General features: G+C 39.4%; 1 protein-coding gene and 1 long non-coding RNA gene across 4 annotated transcripts in view; one reads left to right on the forward strand and one right to left on the reverse strand.

The window, feature by feature from the left end:
* Positions 1-26,136, reverse strand: part of Cast (calpastatin) — a gene marked incomplete in the record, with an annotated part of 114,191 nt that overhangs the window by 28,030 nt on the left and 60,025 nt on the right. The window contains 12 exon segments of the mRNA XM_013512987.1: positions 1,858-1,959; positions 3,227-3,316; positions 3,424-3,516; positions 4,004-4,039; positions 6,341-6,421; positions 8,107-8,205; positions 9,407-9,475; positions 20,344-20,427; positions 21,587-21,700; positions 22,081-22,137; positions 23,619-23,657; positions 24,281-24,346. Of these exon segments, the coding sequence (XP_013368441.1) occupies positions 1,858-1,959; positions 3,227-3,316; positions 3,424-3,516; positions 4,004-4,039; positions 6,341-6,421; positions 8,107-8,205; positions 9,407-9,475; positions 20,344-20,427; positions 21,587-21,700; positions 22,081-22,137; positions 23,619-23,657; positions 24,281-24,346 (930 nt within the window).
* LOC102010585 lies at positions 1,099-20,016 on the forward strand. Of its 3 annotated transcripts, none has more exons than XR_001233526.1 (4): positions 1,099-1,353; positions 7,191-7,259; positions 7,557-7,684; positions 19,804-20,016. It is a non-coding gene; the product is annotated as an uncharacterized LOC102010585 (long non-coding RNA). The 3 variants fall into 3 exon arrangements; XR_260559.1 differs by having other exon boundaries at positions 7,557-7,571; XR_001233527.1 differs by lacking the exon at positions 1,099-1,353 and adding an exon at positions 3,523-3,683.

Genomic DNA, 26,136 nt, shown 5'->3' on the forward strand with positions numbered 1-26,136 from the left:
ATCCTAATATTTCTGAAATACCTGTCTTACGAATTTTATACTGTAGGCATTGGGAAAAAAAATCTATCAAATTGACATAACACTGGATGATGTACCCTATCTAAAAATGGGAGGGGACTTAGAGTAGGCACTATTACAGAATAAACATTTAATTCATGTTATGATACATTGCAACATAAAAATTCAGCAGGCACGGGTCTCTTTGGAATGGACACAGTTTCCACAGAGAGCTCTCTGCAGCAGAGAATCTGCCTGAGTTTGGTACTGGACTCCTGAGTGGTAGCAAATGTTAGGAGTTTTATCACAACATTCAGATTGTAAAGACTCACCATCAAGGACTATGAATTCAGTTCAAGAAGCTAGACAACTGAAAGACAGTCTCAGAAAGTATTTATGTTTTGGATAGGGTTAAAAAGCAAAACCAGAATGTCGTAAGGGTGGAAAAGGAGCTCTTTTTGCTGGAATTTTAGTTTGCTGCTATCCCACACTTTCCTAGAGGAAGCGGAATACATTTCATATGCACCCCCAAAACAGCTACGCACACTACTTTATGAGTTCTTTTCATGTCACTTTTTATATCTACTTATCTGGTTTTAGTCACAGTAAGATTCCTTTTTTCTGGGATTTATATCATGTGTATACCTTCCCTGCCCACATCTACTGCCTTATAAAATCACTCTGTAAAAAGCCTAAGGCAAAAGTGTAATGCATTGCTGCCATGTAGCCCTTGGGTGGTGAAACTACAATTCAACCTAGTCTCCCGAGTGCCCCAGAGCTCAGGCAAGACCATCCTTTCCTTGAGATGGTGTGGCTTCTATGTGGCTACTTTGAGTAATGTACATCTTGCAGTGTTGTAGTCATGGTTCCTTTTCTTCCCAATACATTACTTGGTCCTGAAGGATAGGGACTGCCTCTCCTGCTCCCTGGTGTTCGCTGCCACAAAGACTGCTGTGCCACACTGTGGTCGGGGAGCCCTCCAAGAAAGAAGATAGAAACTGGCCCATCATAGACCAGCACTGACAAATGATTCCTGAGAGTCAATGATGATGACTTAGAACAGGAAGTGACATCAGAGGCGGAGGCATTGTGACAGACACTTGCCAGCTTCCCTTCCCTGAGCTGATAGGGATACTTCCACCTCTTCTAAGACATGGCCTGGAGGAACAGGCCACTCTTCTTTCCTTCTTTTCCCTCAGAGAACCAAGTTGAAAAATTCTGTAAAAATTGTAATTTAATATCAAAGCTTTCCCACAGCAGAGACACATTGTGTTGGCTCAGAAGGCTTGATGGAATCTCCAAAGGTGGTGAGATAAACTCACGGGTATCATGCTCTAAATGTGCAGGAGCTCATTGGTGAGTAATTCTTGTTGATTTTATTGTCATTTGAGACAAATTCTTTAATGTCTTTTTCCAGTTAGGCAAGAAGGATTTCCCAAACCTTCATAGCCATCTCTCTCCTTATAAAAAGATATGCCCAGAGCCCTTCAGAAAATACAAATTAATGATTTCCATGAGAGCAAACAGACCTCGCTCTTTCTTACAGTCCACTGTTTTCATTATCTTGTTTAGTCAGCTACCACTTAAGCTTTGAAAGAGGAGATTAGTGTTCATTTCACATATGAAAATTCTAGGCAATTTAGAAGACAAACACTCAAATATCTCTCCTGGTTGTTAACTACCAGCAATAAATGTCTAAACTAACCAGATTCTCAAACCAAGGCCAAATGAAAAGAGTAGTTCATTTTTAATCTCTAATAAAATGATATCCATGCAAGAATTTTAAACATAGGCAAAGCATCCAGTCTTGTAAGCTGCAGGCTAAGAAGAAGCTGCACCTATCAGTGCTAAGGTCAGTACCTCATCAACTTCCTTAATAGAGCTGAGGTCGAGCTCAGGTTCTGGTTCCCGGGTGCCCAGTGAAGCTGACAGAGCATCAACTGCTTGATCGGTCATAGCATCCTGTTAAAAATGAGAAATTCTGGGCATGAAAAAAAGAAAACCTTTCCTGAGCCCATGCAATCCATTTCTTCTTTGTGAAATACGCATTTTCAAAATAAAGATGAATTGTGGACTGGGAAAATACTTAGGAAGGCAATTTTACTTGAAACCCAAGCAAAAGAAAGAAAGGAAGAAGAACTTACCAGTGAGTGAAAACTGTGGTCAGCACACGTTCCTATAGTAAGGGCCCTCTCTGGGGTATCCTTCTCCCCTTATTTTGCAAGTTAGAAGTATAACTACACAAAGTATATTACTGTAAAATAGCCTTATCAAAATGAAGCTGTAGGTACCGAAATTTCACTGTCCCGTGAAAACTTGTCTCTCAGAGTGGCTCCTGACAGCTCTGCGCTTCAGCAAACCAGCAAAACTCAGGAAGCAGGGAAACGTGAAGTATGCCCGACACTGTCTTCTCTGGAGGCACAATGGCTCGTGGTGGAAGGAACTCCCACTCTCAGGGTGTGGTGCTCAGCACTGCTCCCCCAGTCAGCCAGATAAAAATAAATTATCCATTCTGGGAGAGCAGATGCAGAAGCAACTCTGATAGAAACTGTCCTTTGCATTTTCTGGACCTGTGCATGAAACATGTTTTCACAACCAGCCCAGAGTTGCAGAATGGACTTCAGGAATTAGGAGAAGACAGGTGATTGTAGTTAAGAGAGTAGGCAGAAAAAACTACGGTGATATCTCTCTAATGATCTATATGGCTCAAAAGTAAGCTTAAGAATTTGTGTCCGACGAATATAATTCTGGTTTCTGCCCCTCTGTGTGTTGTAATGGTAAGATGAACTTAGATCACAACCAAGAAGCCTGTGTAAAAATCACTCACAAGGATTTACAGACACACATAGGCTTGGCTGGAGAGGATCAATAAAGCTATACTGGCTTTACTATTCTACACAGCACCCAGGAGGAAACCTGCTCCTCACTGTGTGTAATGCCCTACTAGGGTTATTCTGAATAAGCAAGAACAGGTCCAGGAAAGCAACCGCTGTCAGGTGGACCATGGTTATTTTCAAAGAAGAAATTATTGGCCGGGCATGGTGACTCATGCCTATAATCCCAACACTCTAGAAGTCTGACGCAAAAGGACAGAGTTCAAGTGACTTAGTGAGACCCTATATCAAAATTTTTAAAAGGGCCAGGAAGATAGCTCAGTGCAAAGGTCCTAGGTTCAATCCCCAGTACGGGAAGAGAAAAGAAAAAGAAACAAAAAAGAAATTATTGGTACCTCCTCTACTTTTCTTTTCTTCTCCTGGGGCGGAGCAGCACTTCTCATTACCCCAGCTGACTGAGCTTTTAAAACTTCTCCTGTAGATTTCTGAGGAACAAAACACAAAAGATCAGGTTGACAGATGAGGGAAATTTAATTATAGTAACCAGAACTAAAATATTCTAATGAGTTCTTAACAACACTAAAAACAGTACCTGTTTGTCAGTTTTCTCTCCACCAGCAGTAGGAGAACTGCAGGTAAAGTCAGATGACAAAGCATCTATAGCATCATCAGGCCCCATGGGTTTCTAAAGAAACAAACATCAGGGCCATAACTTATGGAAGACATTCAAGTCAGAAAAGAGATTATAAATGCAACAAAAGAATGTATTTTTGCATTCTTCCATTGCCAAGTGAGATACATTAATGGAATAAGTCAGATCAAAGCTTACATTTGGAAAGAAACTGGTGTCTCGTAAGTACAATTTTCCTCTTCTACTCTTTAAGAATTACATGGTAGGATATATTCATTCTATTGTTACTAACCTTCTGGTTTATTGTTATTGTTAATACATTCTTGGCTCTATTTTCCTGCCCCAGAATAAAAGCAACACAGGAGGAGAAGGAAAACTAACAGAACCCCATGCACACCTTTCTCTGAAAAGACAAAAACATCACCTGCTTTAGAAATGAGTTTGGTCATGATCCCCAATATAGAACTGGTAGCCCTCTTCCCCCGACCAAAGATAAAGATAACACTGATTTACATCTTAGAAGCCATTTATATAAACTCACCGATGAGTCTGGAGGAGGCCCTTTGATGACTTTTTTCTGAAAAATATTAATTAGATGAGGTTGAGAAGGCAAAATATATTCCCAGTGTTTGACAGACAGAACTGTGTCCTTCTCCAAATTTGTATGTTCAAGTCCTAATTCTTAATACCTCAGAATGAGACCTGATTTGGACACAGGGTCTTTGCAGAAGTAACCAAGTAAAGGAGAGGTCATTAGGGTGGGCCTTACTCCAATATGACTGTTTTCCTTGTAAAACAAAGACCCAGAGAAATGCACTGAAGGAAGGTGATATAAACAGACATAGAAAATGACCATCAATAAGCCAAGCAAAGAGGCCTAGAAAGGAGCTTTCTGTTACACCCTGCAGCAGGAACCAACCTTGCTGACAACAACCCTGGACATCTAGCCTCCAGAATTGTGAGACAATACATTTCTGTTGTTTAAGCTACCCAGTCTGTGGTACTTTGTTATGGCATCACTAGCAAACTAATACATGGAGAGCTCCTTGGTAATGACCATTTCATATGCCCTGTATAGTTTCACAGGCCCTGTTAAATCTAAAATGTTCCCCCAAAGTCTCACATGCTTGGAGCATGACTGGGTCATGGGGGCACTACATTCATCAGTGGACTCACCCACTGATGAGTTGAGTCACTGAGTGTGCTAGCAGATAGTGAGACCTGGTTGGAGGTGGGTCACTGGGGGAGTGACCTGGAAGGCTATATATCTCCCTGCCAAGCTCCTCTTTTTGCTCTCTACTTCCTGGCTGCCATGGTATAAGCAGCTGTCCTCTGCCCTGGTCTTCTTACCATGCAGTTCTGTTGTGGAGCAAGGTGACCATGGATCCTCTCTTCCTTACATTGTAGATGTCAGGAATTTTGTTTCAGTGACAGGAAAGTGAGTAAGAAAGGTGTTGATATCAGGACTGAGACTGTTGCTGTGAATGTACCTGACTGTGTGGTCTAGAAGCCTCTAAAACATGTTTGTGAGAAGAGTTTAGAAAAATTTGGAGAAGTAGACTAGAAAAGCCCTGTAATGTGGTGAGCAGAGGTTGATGTGCAATACTGGTCAGAGCTTAGAAAACCAGGCTGTTGATAGAAATGCACAGTAAATGCTAGGCTCAGGAGATTTCTGTTGGAAATAAGGACATCACTGGAAGTTGGACAAAAGCCATGTGTGTCATACTCTGATAGAAAATTAGTGCTCATTTTGTTCATGTCCTGAGACTGTGGGAGACTGAATTAAGGACAAGTAGTGGACTAGTTGATCTGGTGAAGGAAATTTCAAAGTAGCTCAGTGTTTAGGCTGTGGTATAGGTAGGTACTGCTGGCTGCTTTTAGCCAGATCTACAGTGAAAATCAGTAACAAACAATAAAGCTCAATGATTTGAAAAAGTTTGGAGTTTTGCCAGAAAGGAAGTACCTAGAAGTTTGGTGCAAAGGAGGCATGGATGTTAAAAAGATCAACATTAAAAGGAAGCTAAATAGTTTGTATCAGAACAATAAAAAAGATGGCTTAGCAAGAGCCAATGCATCATAGGCACAGAGGTGCAAAAGTTTAAAGTTTTCATTTGAGAAGAGGATCCCTGGGCTGTGAGAGAGAAGCCAAAGTGTGGTGGAGATCCCAGGAAGTTAGAGATGCTAGGAATGTACATTTGCTGAGGAAAGCTGCAGGAGGTGATCAGAACACCGCAAGACAGAGGCCAGTTAGGCTGCCAAGCAATGCCACAGGGGTAGGGCTGCCCAAGCCCTTCTGAGCTCACAACTTCCCCTGGGGAATAAACATGGACCTAAAGGATTTAATGTTTGCCCTGTGGGGTTTCAGTACTGCTTTGGTTTTATTCTTGTCTGTCTGTCCCCACAATGCTCCTTTCTGGAATGGGAAAGTTTACTCTGCCACTGTATATTTGAAAGTGTTTTTCTTTTTGATTTTTATAGAGACTCACACATAAGCGTCTGCCTTGTGTCTCAGGAGAACTTGGACTTGAACTTTTCAGCAATATTGAAACTTTTAAGACTCTGGTAACCTTAAAGGATCAAATACATCTTGCATAATGAGATAGATATAAGCCTTGTGGGGGGCAAAGCAGAGTGTTATCAAAAATGTCTCCACAATAGTCTCATGTATTTTGAGGGTGACTGGATCATGGGGGCAATATACCCACCAGTGGATTCATCCATTGAGGAGTACAGTAGTAAATGTGACATTAGCAGGTAGCATATGGTTGGACTAAAATACGCACCACTAAATTTTCTAAATGTTAAAAATTGTATAGCTATTGATATCAAATTATATTCCACAAAGGAAAGAGTGAAATAAAAGTAACTAATTACTTACAGCCAAAAGTTCCCTATATTTTGGAGGAATGGTGATCTCTCTTTTACCTAGTTCCTCAAGGTAGGTGGAATACATTGGATCCTGGAAGAAAATTACACATATAGGGATATTAAATAATTAATAAGCTGAGAATATTATATCTATACTATGAAAGATCTCTTCCATTATTAATTTTCAAAACTATTAAGACTCAATGTAAATCATTAAAGATTCAATACTTTTCAAAGCTCAGAAGGTCTAAATTAATGAAAGTACCCACATTTAATTGCCTTAACTCAGATAATGGTAGCAAATACTTAAAATACCACACTACAGTTGAATTTTGTAAGCCCACTTTGTTTCAATATCTAATGTTTCCAGTACATACAAAAATTAAGTTAGCAACATAATTAATTTCTTTATAACCCAACATACAACTTTATCAGATTCTTAGTTATTTCTTATGTACTGTCTAAGAAAGCAAAATCATAGATAAGAGTAAATGTCCCCTATTTGGCCCTCCCCAATATGGTTCCCTTTCCTTGTTAGCCAGAGATAAACACCACCCTGAATTATAAGTTTATCATCTCCATTCATTTAAAGTTTAGCACATTTTTTAAAAAGTGTTACATATGTAAGTTTTCATAAACAATATGTAACATTCTTTTGCAAATCAAATGTTAGATACATGGTATTATATATATATATATAATTGTATTTATTTAATTTAACATTGATTTTATAATGTAACCATGTTAAAACATGAGCAATTCATTTTCAGCACTACAAAGCATTGCATATTATCCTGTCATCTATTGAATGAAATGATTTCCAAATGTTTGACCAGTTCTTATCACTCTTTGCACACAAGGGCAAGGCTTTCTCTGGAGGTTAACTCTGATTGAAGGGGACACACACCTTCAGCTCCCATCAGCTACAGGTGACTTGTCAGACTTTTACACATTACCGAATCTGATAGATTAAACATTATCTTTCCATGTTTTAACATTATTTTGCTAATTACTAGAATATCTAACTACTAGAACGTCTTTCCTGATTACAAAGAACATCTCATTTGCTCATTGCCTAATAAAGTACCTCCTAATCTTTTTTGAATCGTTTTTTCCTCACAGTCTTTATTCTTTACAAACTCTAGAAATCCTTTTTTGTATCTATTAAAAATATTTTCATCTGTATATGGCATATCTTTCACAAACATGATTTTATTGCTTTGCAGGAATCAGGAATAGAGGTGAGCTGAGGATGGCAAATATTTAGAAATCAAAATAAATTCAAGATGTAGGATGGGCAATATTTAGAAGGGAAAAGAAATTCAAATCCGCTACAGTTGAATCTTAAGGGAAAGTAAGTTTCTGACTTAATAAGTTATATGACAGTGCCAGTCTTAATACAGACAATCCTGTGTTTTCTGAATCAATGTAATTGTACAGCTACCATCACAAAAGCTATTTCTACCCCCAACACTAATCTTAAGTGGCTATTACCAATACTGACATCATCATCTTTCTATCCAAGCAACAGAACACTAGGTGTTTTCTGGGATTTCATGACCATGGCTTTTTTTTTTTTGGTCTTTTTGAGACAGGGTCTTGCCATGCAGTTCAGGTCTTGCCATGCAGTTCAAGCTGGCCGGTCTCAAACTCACAGAGATCCTCCTGCCTCAGCCTCCCGAGTACTGGGATTACAGGCGTGTGCCACCACGCCCGGCTTGAACATGGCTCTCTTACTCACTGAGTATGAATTTTCACAGACATCAGATCACATACCGAAATTTCTGGCCCAGTATATACTGTGTTATCTTCATTAGTTTCTTCAGGTTCTCCTAATGTGTCTATTAGGTCATCCAAAGCAGCATCAATTCCTGACTGGAAGTGAAAGAGAGTCAGATATTTAACTGTTATTTGCTAAACATATTTCACTTTTTAAAAACTTTTTAAATTTTTATTTAAAAAATATTGTTCCATGTAGAAAAACATCAAACACCAAATTTTTTTCAAATATCGAGATAGTTAAAATCCAGTCTAATCTGATTAAGTCCCAGAGTACAGATTAGGATTAAAAAGCATTTTTAAAAACCACACATTTAGGTAAGAATCACAATTTTCACTATTCCAAAGGCAATGACTACATGAAAAAGATATGAATTCATTGAAGCTTCCAATCCAATGTACTGGTAAAAAGGAAAAAAAAAAGAAAGCATTATGACCATGTTCTATAACAACATGGCTTTTGGTCCTTATTGTTTATCGATAGTTTTCCAGAGCTTTTCACAAAGAAATTAAAAACAAATGAAACAAAACAAAACAACAGACAGCACCTTTTCTACAAAAGAAATCCATTTCAACAATGGATTTCCTGGCATTCTTTCATACATTTAAGTTCTTTTGTGCACCTCTTGTCTAAAGATGTTTAAGAAACAGAAATTACCTGAAAGAGACCTTAAATTTACAACAGCTGACAGTTTATTTGGTCAGTATGGGCTTACATCAATATAATGAATGAGAAGATGCCTCCACCCCATTTTTGAAGTTAAGAATGACTCACTGTGAAAAATAACTTGTATCTGAAAGGGTAAAAATCTAGGAAAAGACCCTTTGCTATGTAACTCAAATAGTGTAAGACTGTTTAAAATGTTTGCCTTTTTTTAAACTATCATACTCCCACAACAATTTTAGGACGTGATCAATAATATGTGATATAAGAATTTAGATCCTATTAGCTTTAGATTGATTTTGGGGGTGGCGAATTTCAGAGTAAAGAAACACCTTATCTTCTTGAGTCAGACATCTGGTTAAAGAAGATGTATTTGCACAAGATAAACTGGACTGTAAACTCCATGATATGAAACTGAAGTTTTCAAAATAGAGGATTATAATATAAAGTGCTACACATATAGATGTGAAAGCTACACTTTCAACCACCCAGTCATGTTTGCTTAAAATACTAAGTCATTGAAATGCTCCTTTAAATTACCCCTCTTATGTTGTTTGCCCCCAAGAAATCAGGCTGAGATAAGTACAAGGCAAGAAGGTGAATATCTTATGTAGAAGTGCACTGTGATCTTACCTTTTCAGATGGTTTATCTGGTTTGGATTCAACTGGTGCAGCTGGAGTTAATGATTTCTTTTCTTTTTTCTATTAAGAGTTCAGAAAGACATTAAAAACTCCTTTTCACATGCATTCATAAAACAACATAATTACATGTTTTCAAATGAATTCATTGCAATTGATGATACACTGAACACCTGCTATGCAACAAATATTATATGTGTTATGTCCATTTTCAGAACTGCTTAATAATATTAATCTTAGTGGCATGGAAAGAAAGGGTCCAAGAAATTAAGTAACTCTCCTCAGGTTACATGGTAAAGGTCAGAACCAAGATTTGAACCCAAGACCTGTGTCTCTTTCTTCATATCCTTCTCCAAGTCCCACTGCCAGTCTTTGAAGAATGAACAGATCCTTCTTTATGCTAATCCCAGCCACTGTTCTCTGGGTCTTTGTTCCTACACATCAAGGGCCCCCCAAGAAACATCCCTTGCCTTTGTATCTCACTACTTTCCTCTTCATTTCCCTACGACGAGTCTCCCTCTCACCAGTGCCATAGTCCCTCTTTCAGAGATGGCCAGTGATTTTCCAATCAGCAACATCCACGCCTTTATCCAGGCATGATCTCTGCAATTTGGTCCTGAGAAACACACATCTCCTGACTCGTCCCTCACAGCTGCTGCAGCCCAGCACCATTCTGATTCTGCTCTGATGTTTTCTATCACCTCTGGATCTCTTCTCCTATGCCACCAAGGGCATGCAACTCTGCATGCTCCTGCCCATGTTGACAGTCCTGTCCAAAATTACCCTCTAGGGACAGAAGCAAAACATTTTCAGGGCTTGGCAGGTGACTTTGTTGGGATTAAGACAATAAAGGACCATGTGTCATTTGATGGTATCTGAATTCCATGATAGAATTAAAGAAATCACTGCAAAACTTACTAAACTTCTAGAAAAATGAATGTATAAGAACAGTTTTTGGTCCTCAGAACCAAGTATTTGGTTTCTGTTATTTCTTATGGAAAAAAATATGTTTAGTTCTCAAACTTTTTGGTGTTCAAACACAAATTTGGAACAAACTGAGTTCAACAACTGAGGTATCACTGTATTTATTTCTTGATGATACGATTCCTTGTGCAGCAAAGTGGAATGTCAATGTTGTTTTAATTTGCTTTAATAGCCAGAGATGGTAAACATTTTTTTTCACGTATTTATTGGCCATTTGTACTTTATTTCCTGAGAAGTGTCCATTAATATTAGTGGCCAGTTTTTGACTGGGTTTTTTACTTTGAGGGGTCTAATTTTTTGAGTTCTTTATATATTCTTGGTATTATCTGAGCTCTAGTTCGCAATTTTTTCCCATTCTTTAGGTTGTCTCTTCACTCTGTTAGTTGTTTCCTTTGTGTGCAGAAGCATTTTAATTTGACATAATCACACCTGTTGATTTTTGATGCTGCTACTTGTACAGTTGTGACTCTGTTTAGAAAGTCCTTGTCTATGTCTAAGATTTCAAGAGTTTTACCTATTTTATCTTCGAGCAAATTATTTCTGTTTTAATATCTAGATCTTTGATCCATTTTTAATTTCATACATGGTGAGAGATACGGGCCTAGGGTCAATCCCCTGCATGTGGATAGCCAGTTTTCCCCAGCACGATTTACTAAAGGCTATATTCCTTCAGCATATGTTTTTGCCCCCTTTGTCAAAGATCAGATAGCTCCATGTGTCTGATGTTGCTTCTATGTCCTCTATTTTGTTCCTGTAATCTAAATATGTATTTTTGTGCCATTAGCATGCTGTTTTAAATCACTGTAACTTTGTAATACAACTTGAAATCTGGGATTGTGATGCCTCCTGCTTTGCCCTTCTTGCCCAAGATTACTTTTGCTATTCTGGGTATCTTCTGGTTCTAACTGAATTTTGGAATTGTTTTCTCTGTTTCTGTGAGGAATGCTACTGGTATTTTGATCAGGATTGCATTAACTCTGTATATGCATTTTGGAAATATGACCATTTTGATAATATTAGTTCTGCCTATCTAGAAACAGAGATATCTTTCCATTTTCCAATGTCTATTTTGATCTCCTGTTTCAGAGTACTGTACTTTTCACTGAAGAGGTCTTTTCTCACACTGGAGAAAAGCCGTATTTACATGTGTGTCCAATTTATTTCACTTAAGGGTATGGTCCTCAGGGTGCACTTGTTTAGCTAGAAATGTCTCAAGCTGATCCTTCTTTATGGCACAGCAGTGAGAAATCTAAAGTGTAAATAAGGATGAAAATGTATAACAGATATTGTGAAATATGAAGAAAATGTTCAAATGGGAAGGGGAACTACCTAGCAGACAGGTAGACAGGAAGGGAAAAGAAGAAAATGAGAAAAAAGGGAAAAATGGAAACAAAGTTTTTATAAATTAGGAGGGGAAGAGGGGTTGAAGGGAAGGTAGGGAATGAGAAAAAAAGAATCAAATTATCTCATGTACATGCACAAATTCCATATGATGAATGTGATCATTATGTATACCTAAAATGTACCAATAAAGTTAATCAACAAAAGGGTATTATTTTTTGTGTGTTGATTATGTATCCTGCAACATTGTTGAATTTGCTTATTAATTCCAGAAGTCTTTCGGTAATTTCTTTTTTTGGATCTTCTATTAAAGGATCATCTGTAAATAATGATAATTTGAGTTCTTCTTGTGCTATATGTACTCCTTCTATTTCTTTCTCTTGCCTGATTGTTCTGGCTGTTTTGAGTACTATAACCAACAAGAGTGATGATAGTGATCATACTTGTCTTGTTCCTGATTTCAGGGATAGAGCTTTCAGAACTTACCCATTTAATATGTTAGCTATTGTTCTGTTATAAAAGACTTTTAACAGACTAAGTCTTTCTTTACCTATTTTTTCAGGATTTTTAGTATAAGCAGATGGTGGATTTTTTTTTCTGAATCAATTGATATGATCATGTGTTTTTTGTCCTTGTTTCTGTTTATGAAGTTTTTGTGTCTATTGATTTATGTACATTGAATTATCTTTGTATCCCTGTGATGAAGGCTACTTGGTCATGATGTGTGATCTTCATGATTCATTTTATTCTGTCTTCCAGTATCTTGTTGAGGAGTTTTGCATCTACTGTCATTAAAGAGATTGGCCTGCAGTTTTCTTAGTTGCGACCTTGTCTGCTTTTGGAATCAGGGTAATGGTAGCTTCTGGATTGAATTTGGAACTATTCCTTCCTTTCCAATTTCATTAAAGAATTTGAGGAATATTGGCCTTATATCCTGCCTGAATGTTAATGTAGTGACCTTTAGCTCCTCTGATTAGTTTTAGCTTGATGTGTACTTTGTCTGAGAATAGAATTGTGATCCTTATTTGCTTTTGGAGTCCTGGTGCATGGAACACTGTTTTTAGACTTTAACTTTTGGTCTATGAATTTCTTTTCGGATTAGATGAGTTTTCTGAATTCAGGAAACAGTTGATTTCTGTTTTTTGATCCATTCTGCCAATCTGTGTCTGTTAACTGGTAAGCTAAGGCCATTTACATTGACAGTTATTAATAAAAGGTGTTGACTTATTCCTGTCATTGAGTTCTTTTTGGCGTTAATTCTTTCATTTTTCCCTTTTCTTTTAACTACTCACCTTGCTGTATATATTAATTCCATCCAACTATGTAGTTTTGTTGGATTTACTGTCTATGTCTAAAATACACTCATGTATTTTTTTAGAATGCTCATCTGGTGATGACTTTCTTAAAGTGTTCTTCACCATGGCAAGTCCTTATTTCTCTATTAATTTTGAAAGATAGTTTTGTAGGATATATTAATCTGGGTTGAAAGTTATTTTCATTTAGTTTTTAAACATTTTACCCCAAGATCTTCCAGTCTTTAAAGTTTGTGCTCAAAAGTCTGCTGTAATTCTAGTGGGTTTGCCTTTGTAACTGATATTCTGATTTTCTCTGACAACTTTTAAGGTTCAATCCTTGTGGTGGACTTCTAGGATTTTTGCCTATGATGCAGGGAACTTCTTTTTTCACTGTAGGGATCTGATGTTCTTTAAGCCTTGCTCACCTGTATGTTGAGTTCTTTTGCCACATTTGTAAAGCATTCTGCTATGATTTCAGTAAGCTGATTTTGTCATTTCAAGTGTGCTGTCCTCTAATTTCTAACTCCAATTAGCCATAGTTTAGTCTTCTTAGCATCATGCAGTAGCTGCTGGATGAATTTTTCTTACTCTCATCATTTTTAAGGGTTCTCTAAATATATTATCATGTGATGCCATTTTGTCCATGATTTTTGAAACCCTGCCCTCACATCAGTTATTTATGTCGTTCATGAATTCAATAGAATCCTTATCGCTGAGATTTCTGTTCAGTGCCTTTTCATGGAATGTATTTGTTTGGTAAATCTGTCCTTCATAGTTTTAAAATTTTTGGTCAGTTTTTCCAATTTTTTATTTGTTTCTCCATCTCCATTGGTCAGTTTGTTATAAGTTCTACCATCTTTTGTCACCTTTGAGCTTGCTAAGTTTCTTTGCTTCTCCTTGAGTCATTTTTTGCATCTTGACTATCTGGTGTTTCCTCTTCATGGGCTCCCCTTGGATCTGCTTTAAGAGAGCTGAGAGTCTTTGGAGACAGTTTGTTGCCTTGTTTTTTCATGTTCTGTGTGTGTGTGTGTATGTGTGTTGTGTGTGTGTACATGTGCATGTGAGTGCACTGAATGCTATGGTCACACAGACAGAAGAGAATTTGTTAGTGTTTTGAAGATGTCTTTAGTTTTGTTCTGATTTGCAGTGATATATTCCTGGCTCTATTCATCAAAAAGTATTGTTTACTACTTCAAGCTACTCAGTTTAATTGAGTTGGACCTTGTCACTGTTTTATAAGAAGAGAATTTCTAGTGATGAACATTAAAACTTGTTTTGATAAATTTACCTTTTTAATGCCCCTTATAGGCTGTATTATATGGCCTTTTTTTGGTTCATCTGGGATAAGGAGCATGGGGGTAAGGAAACAGGAAAGGGAAAAGGAAAGGGGGTATGTCTGTGGGAAGAGAGGGAGATCAGAGAAAGGTCAGTAGGTAAAGAACAAACAAGAACCTGGGTGAAGGACTGGTGTTGAGGGGGTTTGAGAAAGTGTGCAGGCAGGAGGAAGCATGCAGAAGGGTGGAAGCATATTCAGAGACTGAGGGTCTCTGGTATATTTTTAGGTAGTTTTGTTTGGATCAACTAAGCCCCATTTTGTTAGGGACTGCCCTGACACACCCTTCAATGGTACTTCTTCAGTTACAGCTCTGGTTAATTTTTATTCTCTAATGTGCCTCTAGAGGCCCCTGTTACATTTACACTGTTAGGTAGGTAGAGATAAGGAGGGGGAGGGCAAGGAGAAGAGATAATCAGAAATAGAGGAGAGAAAAGAATAGGGAGGAAAGAAAGCCAAGAAATAAAAAAGAAAAAGCACTAAAAGAGGGAGCTGGTCCAAGGGGGGAAACCTTAAAGAATAAGGTAAAGTATAATAATAAAACAATACCAACACAAAATCAATAACCAAAAGTAAAAGGTAAAAACACACAAAACAAAACAAAAAAACTACATGATCCAAATCAAACACACAAAGAAACAAATAACCACAACCAACATAAAAATAGAAACAAAAATAAAAACCTTCACATGGTTGTTACAGCATTAACCCAGCATGTGAAAGGAAAAGCCAGTGAACATTTTCCCATGAATTGAGACCCTTATTCACATTCTCTTACCCCATAATTGTGAAGCCCATTAAATCTGTTTACTGTACAAGACATTCCAGATCAAGGGACATTCAGCCTCGTGAATAGAAAACCTTGCGCAAACACAAGATGGATCAGTGACCAAAGACTCAAAGACCTGATCCCTACAATAGCAGACCCTTAACTTCCTCATTCCCCTAATACCTAGAAACCCTTACTCTGTGAGAGGGAGATGCTTTTGGCACTTTGGAGCCAACGACCCCTCTCAGATTTTTATCTTCAATAAAGCCTGTCCTTGCTGCAAGTTTTTCCTTCTTTCTCCTCCCTTACATTTGGTGGCCCATATGGGGGTAAGAAGGAGATGATCCTTGTCCTCCCTTTTTCCTTGCTCTCCACCTCCCCCTATCAAGGCTGAGGACCCAAATGGAAAGGAGTCCAGGATGACGACCTTTGAGCATCCACTGCCTCCAAAGTCCTACCTGACTGGAGAAGGAAAGCCATGCTTATACACACTGAATTTCTAGTTTCTCCCTTGATCCTGAGGACCCAATTGGAAAAAGGTTCTGGACAGTGGCTGTTCTTTGGCTGTTGCCTCCAAAGGACCATTTGACCAGGAAGGGAAGGTCACACTTTGGTATGGCAGAACCTCTAGGCACCTCTTCGGGCAGAGTCACTAATTGGAACCTCAATTCAAGGGAATCCTGCCAGCCTCTGCACTCAGCTGGGTTACCTTGCTATTCCTGGTGACCAAGTTAGGAATCTATACCAACCAGCTAGTAGCCAAGAGGACGTCTCAGTCTTTCATTGCCCCTACTCTTTATTTTCTGCCCCACTTTCTCTACTGGTAGTTTTTGTGTGAGGAAGAGTTACTATCTGGTGTGAGGTAGAACAGAATAAATAGAAGCAGGGACAAGAGAGGAGGGTGAAAAGGCTTAGAAATAGGAGACCTCTTGACACTTGCTGCTTCTCTGCAAGCAGTTACCAAGTCATGGAGAATTTTGTACTGAATTCAGGCCAATGGCTTTAGGCCAGGCTGTGAAGGAATAAAATAAGATGTTTGGGCTGAATGTTTCTCTTCAGGCTGAGAGGTGAGAGATTTTGGGGAAGGAACCTAAAAGGGAATTGGCCGGAATCTAAGAAATTTGGGAGCCCATGGTCCCAAAGAGAATGGCCGGGGGTCTGTAGCTTGTTTCAGGGTGGTTCCTGGACAAAACTAGGGACGTGGACTGATTCTCTGGTGGCCTGACCACATCAGAGAAGATGGTTTCCTGAGAGACTGGACAGGCATCCCCACTTCACCCTCTAGGAGGTCCGTGCAGACCCAGGAGGCTTGGGGCGGCTGACCTGCACTTTTCTGGGCACCAGTGAGTATACAGGAGGCTAATTACCAGACCATCTGCCTCCCAGCTTCTCATCCCCTCCAGCCAGGCCAATTACTCAAGCAAAAGTAACTCCCCTGGGCCTTGCTTGTGATGTGGCAAAACGGGGCATTGGGCAAAGCAATGGCCCAATCTGTGGCCCCCATAAAACTCTGTCTCCTAGGAATTTAAACAGCCACTAGAAAATAGACTATCCCCACTCTGAAGTGGGTATAGGGCCCTTCACTCCAATGCCCTACCCAGCTGGCCTAATGGTACCTGTTCTAGCCAAAGACTGACAGGGCTCATCCCCACACAGGAGTCCAGGGTGACTCTCTGGTCGAGCATAAATCTATCTCATTTCTCCTCACACAGGGGGCCTTATTCCCCACTGTCAGCATTATTGAGAACTACAGTTAAATCTTCAGTATCAACAGTGAGAGGTGATGACCAAAACTTTCATCCCTACATGGCAACACCCTTCAATTGCTCACTCTGAGTGATTCCCCAGTGCCCTGTTCACTCTTGTGGTACAGGACTACCTTCTTGAGTTCTGGGCGACAGTCATCTTCCAAAAGCCTCCTTCCCTCTTCACATATTCTACCTTTCTCCTCCTTACCCCTTTTCACCTTTACTTAGACCAACCCCACCTCCAGCCCTGCCACTCAATTCGTCTAGAAAGGCTTACCTCAGACTTTACAGACAGCCCCCACTTACTGCCAGGCTCTCAGCCTAGATCTCAACCCAACTTTGCCTCTCAACAGTAAAGTGCTCCAATATGTTGATGATATCTTAATCTACAGCCCCTCTCCCCAAGACTGTCACTCAGACACCTCTCACTCCTCAGCCTAACTGGCTTTGTCTGCCTCTGGGTTCCCAATGTCAGCCTCATAGACAGGTCCCTTTATAATGCCTCCCCCAAACCTATACCCTCACAACTGCCTTCAAACTGCTCAATACCATCTCAACCACTTCCCCAATATGCACAAAATCCTATCCCACAGGCCGCCAATATCTGGTTCAACATAAAAGCTCTTTCCAAGCCCCCAGTGGGGGCCAGTGCTCTGACTGCAGACACATAATCAAGACCCAGTCACTCCCCCTGTAAAATACCACCTCACTACAGACAAACCTCAGCTCTACCCCAAAAGCTCTAACCCCTTTAAGTCATGGTCAGAAGGGCTCAGTCCAGGCTGCATTTGCCATCAGTGTCTATCTGTTAAAGCCTGGCAGGGAACCTAGGGCTGCCCCAGGTTTGGCAGAGAGCCCTCTTTGCCAGTGTGGGGCATGGGCAGGACCTTATTCCATCTCAGGTGTTCGGAGAAAAACTGAAGAGCGCCTGTTGCATTCTGGCTCCGCGGCATCTGACCTGGGTCCAGTCTCAGTCTCTCCTCTCACAGATCTCCCCTCCATTCTCTGCTCACAGGCCTGTCACAGCCTCCATCACCCTGCCTTCCACAGTCCCCAGCTAGGAAGTGCTGGGGGCATGCCCGGGGAGCACAACGGCAATCATGGGTATGATGCTGTGCGTCCCACAAACCCAGCTCTCTCCCTGTATGAAGGGGGACACGCGACTCATGTTTTTCTCATGAGAAAAGGTACCCTGGAGCTATAGTTTACAGGATGCAAGTGCCAGGCATTTTGCTCCATTCTTTATCTGAATCCCAGATTGCTTACAACTTCCTCGCCTCACCCAGTCAGGAGGTCAGAGGTCTGTGAATCCCCTCGAGCAGCTGCCTCAAGAGGGCGGTGCCCTCGCTCAGTCTGATCCCCTTTCAAAATGGCGCCTCGGCCCAGTCTGGGATGGGCGGGGAGTGCCGCGAACTAGGAGTGGTCCAGTTTCCCCACACATACCTCCTAAACACAGGATTTTGGTCTAGCTGGATTTTCTTTCCATTATCCTCCCACAGCACTTTGTCTGCCTTGCCTCAGGGTACCTGTTTTTCCTCGGTATCAATTCAGAGACACTCACCCTTGCTGTTGCCCCCTTGGCAGCCATCTTCCTTCCCTGCCTTACCTTGGAATTACGAACTTAGTTCAGATTCCAAAGCTTTACATTATCTTAGATTTTACTTTACCCTTACCAACTTTGGCCAACTACTTCCTAAAGCTGGAAGGTTTTAGCTCTGCAGTGTCTCTTGTCTAACTTCCCCACTTTCTTAATCCCTTTCGGTTCCAATTTAGGCTAAACTATGACTCACGGAACTATTAAAACAGCCCCTGACCAACCTTTCACCTTCCTATCTCTGCCTAGTAGAAACCCAACTTAGCATTCTTCAGGGCAGCCTTAACCTGTCTTTCTGGTCTTTCAACCCCAGCACTCACCTCCTCAAGCTTTACCTACTCTGGAATGCACTTTGTGCCCACAACACATGGAAACTTTTCAAATCCTTGAAGCATTTGCAAGCCTTTCATCCTAGCTGCCCTTCTAAGTATGACTCTGTAGGGATCTACACTCTCAAAGCCCTTGAGATTCCCTGAATCAGACAAAATCTCTCCATTCTTCTCCAAACAGCTCCCTGCAGGGGCCTCCCATACTCTGCCTTGAATTACAATTCCAGATACTTCGACCCTGGATGGGCCAGTTTGCAGCTAGCTATAATGCAGAGTCAATCACAGTGATTTAAACATGCTATGCACTAAAACATGATAGTAGATGTGATCAACTCTATTTAACAGAAGAACCAGGGGCAAAGAAAAACAAAATGCAAGTTCCAGCACAATCCAAAGCACAAGAATACCACACAACCCTCTCCTAATTTTATCACCTTCACTGATAACACTGGCTAGCTTATATCCATCATAAAACTTCAAATTTTGATTGCGTTTTGAAATCCTTTAAATGCTTTAACACATGTAATGCTCTACCCTAAATCCATCTATTTTCAAACCATTTCACTTAAATACTCTTTACTGATACAAGACACTAATATGTATCCCTTGGGTGAGGATGAGGGATGAAAGAAGTACAAATGTGACCTGTTGCAAGAAGAAATATGCTTAAGGTGGGTGCTTCTGTTTGGAAATTTTGGTAAACTGTGTTTCAACTACACAGGAGAGCTGTATGAGTTTGCATAAAAATTATGTGGCTTATCTCTTAAAACCTGAGAAAAAAATGTTTCAAAAAAGAAAAATGTGTCAAACGTTTCTCCTATGACTCTCCTGATGCTTTAGCCTATAATACTTTCTGCGTTTTGAGAAGCAGGAATATAAAAACTACATTCTCTTTAAAAAAAAATTTCCCTCTTTTCATGATTGTTTCATTTGTTCACCTGTAGCTTCAAAATGATCACGAATCCTCTGATGTGACAGCTATCTCTGTCCTACTACAGGGAGAAAAGACAGACTCCTCAGCTCACACTACCAGCCTGGCATCTAAGGAAGCCCACAAGGCACTAGACAGCACATTACCCTTGCGATCCTGCCACATCTCCCTCGGAGCCTCCCATACCAATTCATACCGATGCTGCAGTGAATGTTCATGATTTAACAGTATCGAGACAGCTGGAGTCAACATTAAAAGCTGAGGGTAATGCTTATTCAAATGCTCATGGAAATTTGATGTGCTTTATTTCATACCAACTACATCCAGGAAGGCAGGAGCTGAATCAGCTCACATTTTAATTTCCTTAGCATTGATACTAGGCCTTATATACAGCAGGTGCTCAATGAGTGTTCATTGAATACATGAATTTTAGAGTCATTTTTTAGTACCTTGTTCACTTTATATCTCTTAAATGCATGCTTTTCTTCACAAACGTTCACATACAATCCCCATTCAGTCTTATCAAATGGCAGGTTACTTGAGCATATGTTTCTTATAAAAGACTCCTGATAAGCACTGAGATCTATATTCACGCTTGCATGCTCACCTTGTCATCTGGTTTGCCAGAAGTTGCAGTCACACCAGCAGCAGCACTCTCTTTACCCATAGAAACAGTGGCTGGTGATTTAGTCTGCCAGTGGAGAGAAAAGATTGATAAGACTAAATACCTTTGAGTGCTGACTGCCAAGAACAAGAGTTTCAAATGTCACTTAGACCTGCCAGTTTGCCCTCCTGGACATTTACTGGCTACTACTGCCCACAGTGCAATGCAGGTACCTCACAGAGCTGAACTCAGAGCCTACAGTGTCTACGCAGGTCCCACAAATAGGCTGGGCAGGCCAGGCAGGCAGAGAGGTAAACTGGAGCGTATACACTGGGAGCCATGGCTGTATTCAATCGTTGCCGTGTGATCTCATTATCACCCTTACTCTGAATTTCAAGAAAAGCTAGAAATTGTAGTTTTGTATGAAATATTCTAACTCTAATTGCTGGTAACTAATTAAAAATATTTAAACAACACTGTAAACCAAACAAATACACATATGTCTGTGATTCAACTGGTAAGTTTCAAATTTGTGATCTCTGGCATAAGATATGTGATGAAGTAGTTCTAGCTATTATCTTCTAAGTGCTCTCAAAAATTTCTACTCATAGATTCTTAGGCCTGTAAAAGCTGACTACCATTAACTTTAAAGTTATGAAGTGAATTTCTTGATTTTTTTGCCTCTAAAAGTTCATCTTTTCTGCAATAAGACTAAAAATCCTTCAACTTTCATTTAAGGAAGCGGGTAAGGTCGGGCGCAGTGATGTACACCTGTAGTCTCAGCTAGTCAGGAGGCTGATACAGAAGGATTGCTTGAGCCAGAGTGGGCAACTACCAATAATACCCTGTCTGAAAAAAAAAAAAAAAAAAATGGAAAGAAAATAAAAAGCAGAAGATAATGCCTAAAATCCCAGCCCACGTTAAAAGAGGTTCCAAGTCCCCTGTTTGGAAGCTACCAGAGCCTGCTGCCTGGTAGTCACAACTGTCACTGCTGGTCAGGGGGAGAGAGCTTGACAGTGCATTTTACTAAGCCTGTCTAATGTCCTTTTCAGGCCCTCTGTAAGCCCAAGTAGCAACACGACGATTTGGGAAACCAATAAAATAACAGCACCAAATCACGACAGTACAAATACGTATTCAGCATATCCCTGTAGATTCAACTACACACTGCAATGTGGATCGGGAAACCAAATCTTAATGGCAAGTGGAGGACAGTGTTTTCATATCTATGAACTCTTTCGTTTACCTTTGCTTCCGCTGACTTCTCTGATGTCAGCTGTTCCTTTGATCTGGAAGCTGCTTTTTCACCATGAGCAGGCTTGCTTTGTACATCTGATGCATGCTGGGGTAGGCTTTTTGGCTAAAAGCACACATGCACACGCACATAAACACATACAAAGACATTGTTAACATGATGATATTTTCAGCACAATACTGATACTTTCTTTATAGAATAAGAGCCATTTGTAATAGTTGTGATCTTCGTGGTTTTAACTGAATTTGAATGAGTATGATAGAAATGTGATGAAGTTTACTTCAGATACAAAATTTGCAATAGTGCAATTCCTTCCCAGAATCACTTGAGTAAGTTGTAAACACTGCTATTGCCACGTGGTGGCACCATTTTAGCTGAAAAGCCCCAAGTATTTAGCCACCCAGACTCAGGATTCACCTCAAATGATGAGAGTTTAACAAAACAATATAACCTCATAATATCAAGCCGTGGGGATAACCATTTACCTCTGCATGTTCCTTTGGCTTTTCTTCTTGGGACTTTTTCTCATGAACCACAGATAGCTGTTAATTTCAAAAGATTAAAACTTTAATTACACTAGAGAACATTTTTCTTCCTGTTTCCAAAAAGACTTAAGAATAAAAATTTCAACTAAAGCATTCTGTCTCTCTCAGGAAAAGCTCACTCGGGTATGATTCTTTGGGAGTAGAGTGGGTGAGTGCTGCCTGGTCAACAGTAACCCTACCACCAGTCTCCACTACTAGGAATTATTAGAACAATAATGGAAAATTGAATATGACAGAGATGTTTTCAAATACACATTTTTCCAATTTCCTAGCTGTTTTTCATAATTCATGCAGATAAACTGGCAACTACAAGTCTATCTACAAAGATGTCAAGTGATCAGGACAACCACTAGGTTTGTTGACCAGCGAACCCACACTAGAAATTAATTTTAGAAAAAAAAAACCTTTACAAGAGATGAATGAAGTAGTTTTTTCAGTTTACTGATTTACAGGGGTTTTGCTTTATTACAAATAGAGAAGATCGTATCACTAGAGACCTACTTTACTTGAGATTTAGCAGATAACCAAAAGCCTTTAAATGAGAACTATGAGCCAACTTCCACCTGGCTGCCAGATTCTTTGCTCTAGGATCCCCTATGCAACTACAGTTCTCAGGGGCCACCAAGAGGCCTTCTATAACGTCACAAAATCCTCACCTTTGATCTCACAATGCAGCACTCACCTGTACTTAAAGTACTTCAGCCCAAAGCATCTCTGTGCTTTCCTACAGGAAACCCTTTGGTCTTATCTATTTGCTTAAGCATTTGAACAAATAAAATATAGTACTTTATTGAAGAGAAACATTTGTGCTCCCAGACACCCTGGGACCTGCTTCTCAAGGAAGGTGGAATGACTTCCCATCTGATGAGCCATGAGTCAGCATACCAAAAGAAACCATTCCCAACGGAAAGTGAGCACTGTCCCTTGAGTAACTGATAACCAGCTCCACTGACCAAGAAAAACCATGAAGAATAACCCAGCTGGCCTCTTAGAAAAGATTCACTCTAGGTGCCAGATTCAGCAGACGCATCAAGCTGGTGTCTCAGTGTAACTGTAACTGGATGTTCACTGCTGTGAGCAAACAAATACACATATGCCTGCGATTCAATCGCTAAGTTTCACATTTCTGGCTCCTGGCATAAGATATGTGATAAAGTAGTTCTAGCTATTATCTTCTAAGTGCTCTCCTATTTCTCTTGCTTTCTTCATTTTTACAATTATTTTACTTTTAAACATTGAGATTAGAACAAAATGCCTTTGGAAATATATTGTTTTGTTTTTCAAATACTATATTTTCTTTTAACTATATACGGATTTAATGTTATAACAGTATACATATATTATAATTACATTCAACAAGGTAGTCCAAAGTTAATTAGTTGAGACATCCCTATACCACAGCACCAGTATAGGAACCAGGTTACTAATTATTATTTAAAAGAATCCAAATATGTTACTAGAAGACTTAAATCATTTACCTTAGTTGACTGTGATTTCTCAGGTTCGGTTTTTACAGCCTAAATTGAAAGGAGGAGGATGAGGAGGAGGAGGAACAAAAAAAGGAAAGAAGAAAAACATGGACATAGTTTACAAAGACTATAACAGATTCTCATCAACTAAGTAAGCTTGAAAGATGATTTTAATATTAAAAATATAATTTTGAGGTGGTTTATTATATTTTGGAAATTGTAACTTCTTAGATAAACACTCAGGTACAATAATATTCTTCTCTGTTCATGTGGCAGTTTATATCTCATTTCTTGCTATGCATGCCAAAGGTCTGTAAAGATCACTAATAATATCATGCAAACATAGATGCAACACAAAAGTCCCCATCCTTCAAAGTCACGGACGGATCCTGTTTCAAAATCACTAATGGGATCTTTTTAATCAGTGAACTTCTCACCAATGATTTTGACTGGAAAATGGGCGACAATGGGATGGTGACAGAATCGAGGGCACAGACAGCAGTGAAATATATTTTTAGTGCCAGAATGTGACTGATGAGTGGTTAGGCTACAGAAAGTCCATGATGTAGTCAGAGCATTGCAGAAAACTGAACTGCTGTTATCAGCCAGTGCTGAGCAGCTGCAGTGACAATTAGCAAGCAGAGATGTCCTGGTACAGTGAGCCATATCACCTGTTTTTTGTGTCTTTTCCTGTTAGGAGGTTGTGGTCCTTCCATCTGTTTGCTGGCTGGAGGTGCCTAATATAAGAGCACAGCCCCAAGTGTAATTTTACTTTGACAGGCAAATAAGGACATATATAAAGAAAGCTTACATGCTTATATCAAGAGCCAGTCTACTTATCTATTGCATCCAGTCAATGCATGTGCATGTGACTCTAAGATGTAGGCATACAAACTGTAAAGCTCAGGGCAAATATTTCAGTCTGGGTCTACATTATTCAATGAAGATTTTTATCAATAAAATTAATTTTTAATTCCTTTCCTTTCCTTCTTGGTATAAAGGCTGTTTGAGCAATAATGTTTTTAACCTACATTTCCAGTGTTTGGCTAGGATCAAATAATCACGGGTGCTGTCAAAAGTTTTCTGAAATTCTGCCAACGTAATCTGAAAACAATTTTGCAAATATTTAGTGCATGGATTTTGCCGTGTAAGTCACAGTTCTGGGTGTAGGGATCTAATATAAAGTTCTAAAAGTGTTCATAAAAAACTGGTTTCAGTTTACGATCTTTAGTATTTTACAGCATTCTACTCAGCTATAGATAACCTATGCAAAAAAAAAAGGTAACTCCATATGAACATGCGTGCATTGTTGACTTGGGCAAGGTAGAAACTCAGGAATAACACTTGCAAAATATTTTATGAACTTTTCTCAGAGGAAAAGATTACAAATTAGGCCTATTGTTTTCTGCCATTTCTTTCTCTCTTTTCTACTTGATGGTATCAGCACAAACTTCGATTTTTTTATTTTATTATCTGAAGAGGCTAACGTCAAATAGTCTCTTAATTTATCACCTATGGGGTTCAATAGCATAGACATACACTTTATCATGTAATGAGACCTTGTCCTAACAACACTCATTGCTTTGGTGAGAAAGCAAATTTCATGATCGAAGAAATGTCTGTAATGAAATTTTAGATTTGGAATCCTTTTACATTGCACCCTTGCTAATGAGCTTCTATTTGTGGCACTCTGTTTATGCATTCTTTTTTTTTTAGTTCATGCAAATACAATTTATCCAATGGTTAACAAGGAGAATAAGCCAGCTGGTATTAGAGTGGTTTGAATCTATTAATGGCTCCCAATTTGTAATTTGGCAATCAAGGTTTTGCATGGGCAAACTTTATATTACAATTAAGAATGCATGCTCACACACATAAGCAACTGAAAATGCAATATGCATTTAAATCAATAATCGTTCAATATATTTGAGGCAGTGGTGATACTGAACATAATAATGATAATGACAATTAATAATTAGAGCTTATCAATCACGAGGGACTCTTTTAAGCTATACCTATGCCAATTCACTTAGTACTTTTAATAACACTATGAGACAATTATTATTATGGTACCTATTTTGCAGATGATAAATTGAGGTGAAGACATTAAATAACTTCACAAAGTCACCTGTGATGGAGCAGCGTCCCATGCTCTCAGTCACTGACCTGCAAGCACTGTCTTTCTTGCACTGGCCAGCAGCCAACTCATGCTGGGAATCTGCTTCAGGACAGGAACCGTTCAATGCGTGTTTGTTTTCCTATGCATTCTTGTGAAAGAGTGCCCCTTTTATAATTTTCCTCCACACTGTACAGATAAGAGTACCAAAGCAAGCTGTCTACTATCCCAGCTAGTATAGAAGCAGGATTCCAAGCCCAGCCATCTCACTTCGGTGTCCCTGCTACCCAATCTCTCAGGGATTTCATAGTGATTAAAACCCTCCATTTTACACTTAAATGTGAATAGCCACGCTATTGTTCCAGGGACAAGAGATATAGAACATGGATTTAGACATATCATGCCCCTTCA

This window comes from Chinchilla lanigera, unplaced genomic scaffold (genome assembly GCF_000276665.1).
Source record: "Chinchilla lanigera isolate Chin_1 unplaced genomic scaffold, ChiLan1.0 scaffold00017, whole genome shotgun sequence".
Lineage (NCBI taxonomy): Eukaryota > Metazoa > Chordata > Mammalia > Rodentia > Chinchillidae > Chinchilla > Chinchilla lanigera.